At 40.9% G+C, this 12,358-nt stretch overlaps 1 protein-coding gene across 1 annotated transcript in view; it reads right to left on the bottom strand.

Annotated features, from left to right (window-relative positions):
* Positions 1-760: 760 nt before the first annotated feature.
* Positions 761-12,358, bottom strand: part of EXT1 (exostosin glycosyltransferase 1) — a 255,642-nt gene continuing 244,044 nt past the window's right edge. Inside the window, exons 9-11 of the mRNA XM_054018406.1 lie at positions 11,512-11,672; positions 10,194-10,365; positions 761-6,992 (exon numbers count right to left, since the gene is read on the bottom strand). Coding sequence (XP_053874381.1) covers positions 6,807-6,992; positions 10,194-10,365; positions 11,512-11,672 — 519 coding nt within the window. The 3' untranslated portion in view covers positions 761-6,806. The remainder of the gene's footprint in view (positions 6,993-10,193; positions 10,366-11,511; positions 11,673-12,358) is intronic.

Here is a 12,358-nt window from a genome sequence, read left to right as displayed (position 1 = left end):
AAAAGGAGAAGGACTTTAAAGGTTATCATTAAGTTTGTTTTGCATAATCCCTCAACCACAGTTTCAATATGAATGTGTGTTTTTTCTTTCTTGTTCTTTCTTGTGTTTAATCAATACACTTTCTATTTGAATTAATGCTTTTGGGTGTTTGCCAAATAACCAGGTAGAATCAGGGTCTCTGTAGAAACATAACCCAAACCTATCTATCACTGTTTAATGTTGGACAGCAAAAGGGCTTATAAACACCTTTAAATCTTTAGGCCTTGGAGATCAATATCAGTACAACAGTGTGTATTGTAGATACACACACATATATACAGTGATTGCCATTAAAAGGTCAGCATTAGTCAGCAGTTATCATGACACATTATCTCTTATACCACTGTAATATTACACACTAGTACTGTGGTGACGGGTGCCAGTGATGATTGTGTGTGTGTGTGAGTGAGAGAGACATTTAATATTCCAGGTATGGGGAAATGCTGCATTTTTCTCAGATAATACTAGATGGTAACTGCAGGTAAATGTTGAATTTTTAATAGCTACCACTGTGTATACATGATATAGATAATATATTTACTGTAAGACACATCCGCACATTCCTCTGTACAGTTTGAGGAGAAAATAGATACAGGAAAAAGCAGTTATCAGTAAGTAATTGGATTTTGAGATAAATGACAATCACACCTCTCCCATTTGCTTGTCAGAAGTACAAGCAAAGTTGTGGCTCTTCATTAAAAATAATAAACACACTATGACAGAATAGTACATAATTTATTAACAAAAATTTTAATAAATCTGAAGAAAAAAAGTCTTTGGTGACACTATCTATAAAAACAACCTATCTTTGATGGTAAACCTATAATGTTATACAGGTTAATGAAGTAAATCAAATAATATGGCTTTGTAATTTTTTTCTCTCTCTCTGTTACACACTTCCTTGAAGTTTAATTACACCATATTATAGTCAAATGGGGGAAAAGGGGGACGCTTTAAAAAAAAAGATGTGGCAGCACTATGAAAACATTGGTAACACATTAGAAATTTTTCCCCCCAAATGTACATTTTATACAAAATAAGGTATGATTTTTTTTGTTTGCTTTACAATTGCCCATTTAAGTATTCCCAGTTTGATTTTTCATCCTTTTCAATCATACATTATACATATTTTCTCTCAAAATAAATATACAAGATTATGTACACTGTCACAAGGCCCATTTGATCACCCCTAATTTCAGTGTGAAATGATAATTCATGTCAATGAGGGAGAAAAATCCTAATGCATCAGGTGGTTACAAAGAAATTAACTACAGCTGTTAAAAAGCATGTAATGACATAAAATAAATGGTAAATAGGCCAGCTTGACATCACTTTACGCAAGAGTGAGACGTACAAAGCTTGGAGGACTGTTTCATTATCCTAGAGACAATGGCTCTGATCCTGCAGTGGGCAGACCCCAGCAGCTGCAGAAAGCTCAGCTGACTTCTACAGGGCTCTGAAAAGGATCATGGGGCCATCTATGTGGAGTCCCATTGAAGTCAATAGATCCCACTGTAGGACTGGGCTACTGTCCTTCATAGCAATGTTTCTTTGCACCTTGCTAAAGCTGCAGTTTCCAAGAGCAAAGTCAGACTGGAAAACAAATCCATCCTTTCTTTGCTGTAAGAGAATGCTTGATTTGGGGATTTAACAAATAGATTTCGATCAAAAAAGGTATTATAACGACAACCACATACTATTCTTTTGTTTTGGGTAGGGGAGACAGACATAAGTACGTTGCATTTTAGGCAGGGGAAAGAGAGGGTTTTTTTTTTTTAAGGTCACAAAATCTATGTACAGCTGAATATAGGCTGGTACAATTGTTTCAATGTCAAATGATCACTTCCATTTTTGACATAAAATGTTTTTTTTGGAAAAGACCTATTTTAAAAGAGGGGCTCATTGGTGAAAGATTAATTTCTTTGTCAAACCTGACTCTAAAAAGAAATTGAAATCTCAACTTGATCAAATCCATGGTGGATTCAAATGGAAAGGTAGATCAAAGTGCTCGATAGCTGCACATCATGATGAAATCGTTGCACAGCTTAAACATTCACATTTAGAAAAAGTTGTGGTAATAATTAGAGTTTTTCAAAAATGGAAGGATAGCAAATGAGATCTCACCCAGCCCCAAGGCGCTGGGGAGGGAGCCAGACATTTTCTAATCCTGGAAGTTTGCCCCTACTTTTGTGACTCGTTTTTCTCATTATGAAACCCTCCTCCAGCAATGGGTCTCATTCAAACAACAACCAAGCAGGGATTCTTTTTTAATAAATTCAATTAAAAATTCATTACTTCTCCCAACCCCTGATCCCTGTTTTTATTCTGTTTTAATGGCATGGATCTATTCACATACATCCAAGTCACCCCAGATGAAATTAAGGTTGGTAACCTTTACTAAAGGCCACATGCTTAACACTCCTTCAAGTCAGCAGGCATTCAAGTACCTGTAACGTAAAGGTTAACAAACAAACCTAGAACAGAAAAACCAAGAGAGGAAAGCAACAAGGAGAGACTTTTGCTTGAGCACCATTTGAATTAAGACAAAAATAAACACTGACACATTCATAGGACATGATAAAGGAGGATTTTGTTTGCTACAGAAACTGCACAGCCCTGTACGGCATAGTGACATGTGAGGGTGTGAAACATGCTTAGCATCCTTCAGGAGCACTGGCTGATAAAAATTTTCACTGTGGCTAATGCATAAAGTTCTAAACTGGATCTGCATCCAACTCTCAAAACTTAGCGAGGAACTGAATCGCCACACATGGGCAGAGAGATCTATGGCCATTAGCAAGGTTGGCAGTGAGATGCATTCTTTGCTAGAGAGATGGCTATGCCTTGGTAACATGTTATACAGAAAAGTGTCTCATACCTATCCGAAACCGTTCTCAAGTTCAGCTTTTTATAGTTGCTTCTTTAAGTAGCGATTTGTAAACAGAAAGAGCCTTGAACAATATTCAGATTTAGCCCCCTTACTCTTTTTTCCACCCATGGAAACGACATATAAAAAGAATGTTGAAGAGATGCTGTCAAAGAGTTTTAGCCCAAGATTTCAACTGCTGCCCTTTAAAAATGGATAATACCCACTGCCCTTTCTTCAGAACCCATCCTACTCTGCCAAGAAAGCATATTACATAAAATAGCGGGGAGGTCTAGCTCAGTGGTTTGAGCATTGGCCTGCTAAACCCAGGGTTGTGAGTTCAATCCTTGAGGGGGCCACCTAGGGATCTGGGGCAAAATCAGTACTTGGTCCTGCTGGTGAAGGCAGGGGACTGGACTCGATGACCTTTTGGGGTCCCTTACAGCCCTATGAGATAGGTATATCTCCATATTAAAAAAAGAAAAGAAAAGCAGAACTCTGGGCATTATTTTTATATAATGAACTAGCCCCCGCAACCTTCAGGCACTTCTCCTGCTGGCTAGAGGCCCGTTACCTAGCTCCCAGAACGAGCTGCTGAAACAGCCATGTGCTTGTCCACAAACAAGACAAACAAACCAGGAGCTGTGCTGAGTTTGTCCACTACTTTGAATGACAGGACAAAATGTTCACAAATGGGTGCCTTGAAGATAGGCCATATTTTAGCACCTAAATAAGAGGCCTCAAGAAAGGAGACCCAATGGGAGCAGTTGGGTGATCAGCACTTTTGAAAATCAGGCCAACAGAGTTTAATTTCTTGCTCCCTAATTGGCAACTGCAAAAATTAGAGTAAGGAAAATTCAAAAGACCTTGGAAGTGTCCTTTATGGGGTTTGGCTCAGACTTAAATAACACAGCCAGGAACTTGAGAACTCTGCCCCTAACTCACTGTATTGTACTTGGTTATTGCGGTTCATATGGAAAGAAAGCCACTGGTTGGAATATCCCGACAGGAGATCATGTACTAACAAACAGTAATAGTATTGTGCACTTCTATATCTTACTGATGAGGAGCTTATATGTTTTGCTACAAACATTAATTCAATTAATCACCCCTCCAGGAGATAGACATTACTATGTCAATTTTACAGCAGGCTAAACTGAGGCACACAGTGATTAAGTGATTTGACCAAAGCCACATGCGGAATCAGTGGCTGAGTTAGGAATAGAACCCAGTAACTCTGACCCAACCACCTTCAGTCGTTCTCTGGCTTCGAGAGCATGCTCTCTCCATCCCCTGTATCAACTGTCTAGACCAGGTGTTCTCACAACAATTTTTTTGATGGCCTCAGAGTGTGGCCACCAACTCTTGCTGATACCTGCTCTGACAATTTTTCCTAAAATATTTAATTAATTTTAGGAAAAAACAAATAAATATGTACATATACATGTCCAAATCATTGTAATTTATTTGTGTTTTTTTTTTTTTTGCAGATAAAAATAACGTACAGTTGTCTCTATTCTTTGCTGGATCTAAACAGAATTGAAACACTAATAAGGTGCTTTGCACGTTCTTGTCTTTTGTTGTTGTTTTTAAAAGAGTTGTTGGCTAGTAAGTCTGCTGCAGTGAAAAGTGATGCTAGCATATTAATATCACTTTGCACAGCCTCCCAGCTAGCTGCTAAGTCTGCTGTGAAAAGTGATATTAACAAACATACAAGTATCACTTTTCACAGCAGACTTACTCAGCACCAGCAAGCCAGGGGCCAAAGTAAACCCTGGATGGGGAGGTGGATAGGGAGGCAAGTGGGCCAGGGCATAAGGGGAATGGGTGGGGGTGGCTGGCAGAGGCAACAGGGGCCAGGGGTAATGGGGGGTGGGGGGTGAGCCCAGGGCTGAAGCCTACTGCTGCACAGCCAAGGGCCAGGGCTGGAACCTGCTGTGGCACAGCTTGGGAGATAGAGCTTTGTGCCCTGCACCCAGGGAACGGGGCCTGGACCACAGGGCGGAGATGAAGCCTCACGCCTGGAGCCTGCTGCTCACCACCCCAAGGCTGAAGCCTGATCTCACTGTCCCCACAGAAAGGTGGGGAACTCACTGGCTGCCTGCTCCTCCAGCGTTTGTGTCCCCAGAGGGGAACAAGGCCCAGCCCCTGCTGGTGGCTCCATGGGAAGGGCCGCTGCTTTCCCCCACTTCTCCTCCAATCACCACCCAGGAGTGTGGCCACAAGAAAAGTCCCTGGTGGCCACATTTGAGAAACACTGGTCTAGACACAAAGGAATGAGGTAAGGAATGCTCTGCAGTGGTTTTATCTGGGGCCAAAGTCACACCTTCTTGCTGTTATTTTAACACACTTTTTTGAGTGTGATTATTGTTATCAAATACCCAGAGACATCTCATGGAAATATGTGACAGTTAAAACAATTGATAAAAGTGCTTATTTATCCAATAGATTGTAATCGCTTCTTTTTAGCTTAAATCAGTGTTTTTATTTTATTCCCACAATTTAAACATATACGTAACTAGTTCACACTATGGCGTAAATAACGGAAATGTTTCTGTTTGAAATGAGAAAACCATTTGTGAGTTATAAGGAGAACAGAAAAGCACCTGGAACTACCAGATCTATCTTTGGGCCAGATTCTACCTTGAGTTACTGTGGGTTAAATCTGTAGTAACTACTGCCACTGATAGACATACTCCATACCAACAGAACTCCAAGATGGAATCTGGCTACTTGCTTTCACTCTTACAACTACAAAATACCTAGACTGATTTGATTTTCCTCAATACAAGTGGTTTCAGGCAAAGTCCTTATAAGTCAAGCTCTTCCTCCCATCCCCCTTCAAAACAAGGGGATTAAAATGGGAATGTTGATAGACCCTTAACTATTGTGACATAAATAATGCCACCATGATACATATTCCCATGTGCACAAGAAGAGCAACTCATGCAAACTGTAGCTTACCCATCATTGTAGCTATAGCTGCTATATTTTCCTCCATTCATAACAGGTATATAATAAAACAGAACTTCCAAACTCCTGCCACACCCTGATGAGAGAAGTCAGGATGATTTCTTATGATTCATTCATAACTCGAATATAACCACCACCAATAAAAGGCATTGGATTCCTCCTCTTTGACTTCCATCCTATCTGTTTTGTTCTTTGTGCAAACCAGACAATTGACTAATATTTCCTAGGCATCAATCTTTTCTCCCCATTTAAAAAAATAGGGTTTAATTGTCTTTGTTCCCTAAACAGAAGGATCTTAACTATGCTTCACTAAATGGACATTCTTCAGCTTTCCCTCTGTGCAATAGAATGGTTGATACATTTAATGTCATTGACTTGAGCAGTGAAAGAGAAAATTAAAAAACTGAAACCAAAAAAGGCATTAAGTGAAACAATGTTTAATTTCTGTCCTGTTTGTGCTTGATTTTTTTTAAACTGCTGCATTTTCTACCTGTGAGAGCTGAACTTTTAATTTTGCAATTTTCACTCAGTTTTCCCTGCAATGATATTAAAATGCTTGTAAGAAAGCAATGGCAGCTTCACATGTTTGTAAGAAAGGAATGGCAACTTGGAAATATTCACACCCAACACCATTTTGATTAAAGAAAGAACTCTGTTTTTAATAGTTGTGGGTTTTTTTGATCATTAAAAAAGTTTTAACCTGCATAGCAATCATTTCAAAAATAATTATTTAATGTTCCATAATGAAACTGTACACAACCTAGTCTTGAACGACAGAAGCCTGGGAGGTGGTTTGAAGCAGTCCAGCACAATGATTCTTTGGAGCCACACAACTCTGCTTTCCACTTGCATGTGTTTTTGTCCTCGTTACAGTCTGGCTCCAAGTGTCCGTGGATCTGCACTGGGCATGGAGAACAGTTCAGGCCCCTCAAAGTCGTTCAATGTCTCGATATTTCTTCCTCAGGATGGAGACCTGATCTTTAAAGAGGACAGGGTCAAGCCTCATCTGAGAATGGATCAGCGGCATATAGCCAAACCAGCTGGCGAAAGTGTTCATGCAGCTCTGCCGCTGGGCAAAATGATCTGGGTCAGCCCAGCGGGAAGCCCTGGAAGTCTGAATGGAGAGAAAGGAAATGCTAAGTCATCGTGTCAACAACACTCTGTAAATGGCAGGAGACAAGAGGTTATCAAGGCTGTGCTGTGAGGTGATCCCAGCACCTCATCACCTGGCTCTAAAACCTCAACATAGGGCTGAAATTTGGTAAGAAATACATATTTGGTACACCTCTACCCCGATAGAATGCTGTCCTCGGGAGCCAAAAAATCTTACCACACTATAGGTGAAACCGCGTTATAGCGAACTTGCTTTGATCCGCCGGAGTGCGCAGCCCCGCCTCCTCGGAGGGCTGCTTCACCGCGTTATATCCGAATTCATGTTATATCAGGTCGCGTTATATTGGGGTAGAGGTGTAGCTATAGTTCAAGCCACGTGGATCAAATTCTGACCTTAGTAACAGCTGGACAATATTTTTACTTATTATTTGTATTATAGTGGCGCCTAGGAGCCCGAGTCATGGACTGGGACCCATTGTGCCAGGCGCTGTACAAACCAAAGAGAAAGACAGTCTCTGCCCCAAGGGGCTTACAGTCTAAGTGTAAGGCAAGAGACAACAGATGGAGACAGACAGATGGGGGAGTACAAGGAAATAATGAAACAATATAGGTCAACATGATAAGCAGTGCATGCCTTTGCCTTTGTGACTGTTAAAAGTCTTTTGGTTTATGATGATCATTAGGCTTGTTTAGAACAGAAATATCTCGGGATAAATCCCCAGAAATACGTCAAAGCATTACTCTAGAATCTCTCTATTTCAACCCAATTCCCAGATTATTTTTGATAGCGGACAATAAAACATTACTCCCCCGCAAAAGGCCAAGCCATTGGGGGTGCAAATGTCAGAGCTAATTGTGCAACCCTCAAGCTATATTCTAACACACGTCATCAGTGGGCACCCATGGCAGCTTGACTAGCCAGAGTGCTCACGTAAGAGCTTCAAAATGGCCCCCAAACTAATGGCTCAGGTGCCGTTGACCTATGGACCTATAGACTGAGGCCTATGAGAGTTGGAGGAAGCCATAAAATGCCTAATTCCTGAAGTTGACGTTGGAGTCAATTTCAGTGGAGAATGTTGAGCAGCTCACAGGACTGAGCCGTAAGAGATGAACACTGTAACACCATTATAGTTTGTCAGGTCAAAAATTCATTTTGAGGGCCCAGTCCTGCATCCCTTATGCATGAGTAATTCCACTGAGTTCGTGAGTCCAGTGGAACTTCTTAATGCAAAAACTCACTCAGGTGTGTAAGTGTCAGCATGATCAGGGCTGTAGAATATTGCCTACAAATAAATGGCACTGCAGGTGCACAGACAGCACAGCACGGTGGATGGAGCCAGCACAATACACTTCGATAGAGAAGTAGAGAAAATAAACTGGAATCACAAAAGTGATTACATCCCATCAGGTCATGCTAATAATATAGCACTTTTCAAAATTAGTATGAAAGCCACATTTCGTATATACCTAAAATACTAACAACCTTATTTTCAGAGGTTCTGATCATCCACAACTCCCATTAAGGTCCATAGCAGCTATAGGTACTCAGCACCTCTGAAAAATCAGGCCCTAAAAGCTTTGAAGGAGTTGTTATTCTCTATTTGGAAAATAATGCACCTCACTGTATGTAGGAACCCACTCAATCCAAAACAATTCTTCGAAACAACAGACTGTAAGTGCTCAGAAAGTGCCATTAAAATCGATTTTGTGCCATCTCTCATATGTTTGCATGACACTTTACTTTTGTTTGTACTGCAATTTTTTTTTTAAACAGCGGAAACTCAAGGTGTGTTCATTAAATGTTAAAACAGTGATAGAGTCAGGGAAACTGGCCAGTTTAACTCGAACAGTAGATTATAATGTGTACTAATCCCAGACACTTGATTATATGTAATCACAACAGGGCAGGCTAGGAAAAGTGTGCTGGAGGATTACAGAAGACAGCCAGCCATTAGCATTGAATTTCCATATGACTATTAATTGGTGTCACAACCTTAAGGTTCTGTTATGTTAATTTTTTATTTGTCTTTTCAAGGGATTATGAACATGAACCATTCAGTTTGTTTTAGGAAGACAACTGTAGTTCATGTTTCACTTACATCACCATCTCCTGCAAAGACAAGCCTGTGTATAGTGTGAACTGAAGAGCCAAAGTACAGCTCTGTGGATAGCAGAAGGTACCTTCTGAATGGTGCAGATGGAGGCATTTTGGCCATGTCAGGCCCTCTTCTGGGTGCTTCAGTGAGCACACCAACCAGTGGTATCTGTGGCACCAGAGCACTGAATTGTTAGTACTATCAATTGGAGCCATGGTTATGCCCTCATCCAACTCCCGTCTTTCTCTTTGGTGTGCAATACTGGTCTCCTTTCTTCCCTCCAAAACAGTAGCAGCATTGGCCATGGGCTGCCTCCTGCACAGATATGCTGGGGGCGCTCTGTGTCCTCTACTCCCACGACTCACTTATGCAAGGCAAGAACACTAGAACGCCATGCTTGCAAAGTTTCCGTGTTATAAAAGGTATTCTTTTCAGGGGGCAGGATCCTTAATTAGTAGCTGGAAAAGGCAAATCTGCTCACTATGAAAACTAATTTTAAAATAAATAATTCGCCTAGGAACTACAGAGGCTATTGATCATATTGTGTCAGCAGCGAGACACATATAACAGCATGTGGATGGTTCTTCCTTATCTCCTTAACGAAGCAACTTGAAATAAACATTTGAAAATAACAAATTACATCTGTTGTGACCCAGTTTAAGAACACTGCTCCAGTCACATTGAGAATGCGATATTATTTTTAAATAGCACAGTAATTACATTCATTAATAATCATTAAAAATTTTTTTTTTTTTAGAACGGCACAATAGGCTTGCATTAGAAAATTCTCTTAACTGAAATTCAGCTGTCACGGAATCCATTACATGAGTTTAACATCACCATGAATAAATAAAACAATATCGGAAAATGAGGGAGAGGACGTTGCATTCCACAGGCAGATATTTACCATCTCTATTGTTGGACTTTCCTTCGGTTCATTAAAAATGTTCCTAGATTCATTTATGATTTTATCAAACAAGGAATCATGAAAAATTGAGCAGAATTTCATTCAGCCCAGAGGTCTCCTACAAAACATGTCTGGTCTGGAAGTGAAAAGTGATTTTAACAAGACGACTCAACAGATCAAACATGCTCTAGTCACATACCTGCCCCATCATGGTCTCCTTATACTGTTTTTTCTGTGTTACTTTGATTGGAGGCAGTTTTGTCACAGCGGACACCAAAAAATTCATTAGAATGTCCTCACAATTGGCCAGTTGGTCCACCATATTCTTCAGGCTGGCAGGCAGGTAATGAGTGTACAGGTAGTGATAATATCTAGAAAGCCAACAACAGGGGCATTAATGAAAGTCTTTGCCTTACTGGGGCTTATGGATGCCACAGGATTTCAATCCCAGTTGAGGCCCTAACTCACTGTGTGCTCCTAAGCACATGATGGGACCTTTGTTGCCTCATCCATCAAACCAGAAAAGTGGAAAGGAAAAAGCAGGATGATATGATGAACTAAGCTATTAGGGATACAAAAATTAAAAACTCCACTGGGCCTTTCACAATTAGTGGGAAAGAAATAGGGTTGACTTTAAATCTTAAGCAAGATAATGCAAGACTAGAATTCGGACTAGCCCACATGCATTGTCGTAGCCAAGGTGGGTAACTGTAAGGAAGAGCATGTGGAAGCAAGAAAATTTAGCAGATGTGATTGGAGAGAAAATGGAATGTGGCCGAATAAGGCCATCACAACTGCAGTTCAGATGATTCTGTTGTGGACCTAAATAAATCTAGATCCCTCTTTAACCGGTGCTTACTTCCTCCTTTGTGGGGAATGGATCAGATACAGCAGTATAATTTGACTTTATTAAAGGCTAAGAGAGGCCTCCTATCTACCCCTGCTCTACTGAAGTGGTAATAATGTGAATTCTTGCCACTATATGGTGCCTGAACTGCAAGGGGTCACTGCACTAAAGATTCAAGCATGGCTGAAAGAGTTAGCAGGTCTACTGGCCAGGACAGTCAGCTACCACAAACCCATAGTCAGTCTGGCACCAACCTTCACTCCTCTGCACTACAGGCCATTTGGCCCAGGAGTTTAATAAATTTGGGGCTTCTTTGAAGTGCATAATTCCTGGTGTTAAAAAGAGCAGTTAGACTGCCTCAAAATACAAAAGAGATCCAGGGAACACAGTTGTTATTATTACCAGATCCCCAGAGCCAAACTGAGAATTTAAATAATTACCCTATAAACAGAGGAGAGCTTCATCTATTCTCTACCTACGTTTCCAATAGGATTCTCCACCCCCCCCCTCCTTTTTTTGAAGGGGAGACAAGAGTTCCTTTTTTGGGAAGAGGGAATGATAAGATTTTCATTCCTTCTTTCAGTCAGGAACAAATTTATTCACGACCTTTAATAAAATAAATAAATAAAAATAAAATAATAATAAAGACAAAGATGCTTTGGTTTCTTACTTGTGGTAAATAGCAGCTCCTGTCAATACCATGGAATAGTCATTAGTCCATTTGGATGTATAGCCCCATCTCTCCTTAGTATTATCCCAAAAGTGACTGCGAGCAGGGTACCCTACAATCCTCTCCGGAAAACTCTGCCATACTGTAAAGGCAAAATCCACCTGCAGGCAAAGACACATGCCCAATGAATAAACAAACTGTTTCAGTAATTGTCAACAAAACAAAATATTATCTTGCCACTAATTCATAATTCAAAATCTTGGAACTGTTGCAAAACATTAATTCGGTGTATTCATCAGTAAATTAAAGCGATTGCTTGACATTTTGCCCTATAATTATGCACATTTTAATTTTTTCTGTTAAAGGAAGTCTTGAGCACTGCAGCATTACATTAACATTTTGCAGATATGCCCTTTACAATTCAAACCTTTTCAAACAGAATTGTATATGTGTGCGCATTTATACTTCCATGCCAGGGATGGTCAAACTTACTGACCCTCCGAGCCGCATACGACAATCTTCAGAAGTTCGAGAGCCGGAGTGCCACTGCCAGGGCTCGGGGCTTCAGCCCTGCCACAAGGTGTTGGGGTTAGGGGCTTCTGCCCTGCAGAGCTGGGGGGTCTCAGGGCTTCAGACCCGTGGGAGGCATCTGCTGGGGCTCGGGGCTTCAGCCCCACTCCCGCTGAAGCCCCAAGACCCCCTTCCCTGCTGCCATAAGTGCTGGAACTAGGAGTTGAAGTGGTTTCAATTACTAGGGTTTACAGTTTGGTTTAATGACTCTCAGCACCCCCACTATAAAAATTATTCCAGCGCCCCTGCCTGCTGGGCAGAAGCTCCTAGCCCCACC

Source organism: Malaclemys terrapin, chromosome 2, assembly GCF_027887155.1.
Source record: "Malaclemys terrapin pileata isolate rMalTer1 chromosome 2, rMalTer1.hap1, whole genome shotgun sequence".
Taxonomy (NCBI): domain Eukaryota; kingdom Metazoa; phylum Chordata; order Testudines; family Emydidae; genus Malaclemys; species Malaclemys terrapin.
This window is presented reverse-complemented; position numbering and strand designations above follow the sequence as displayed.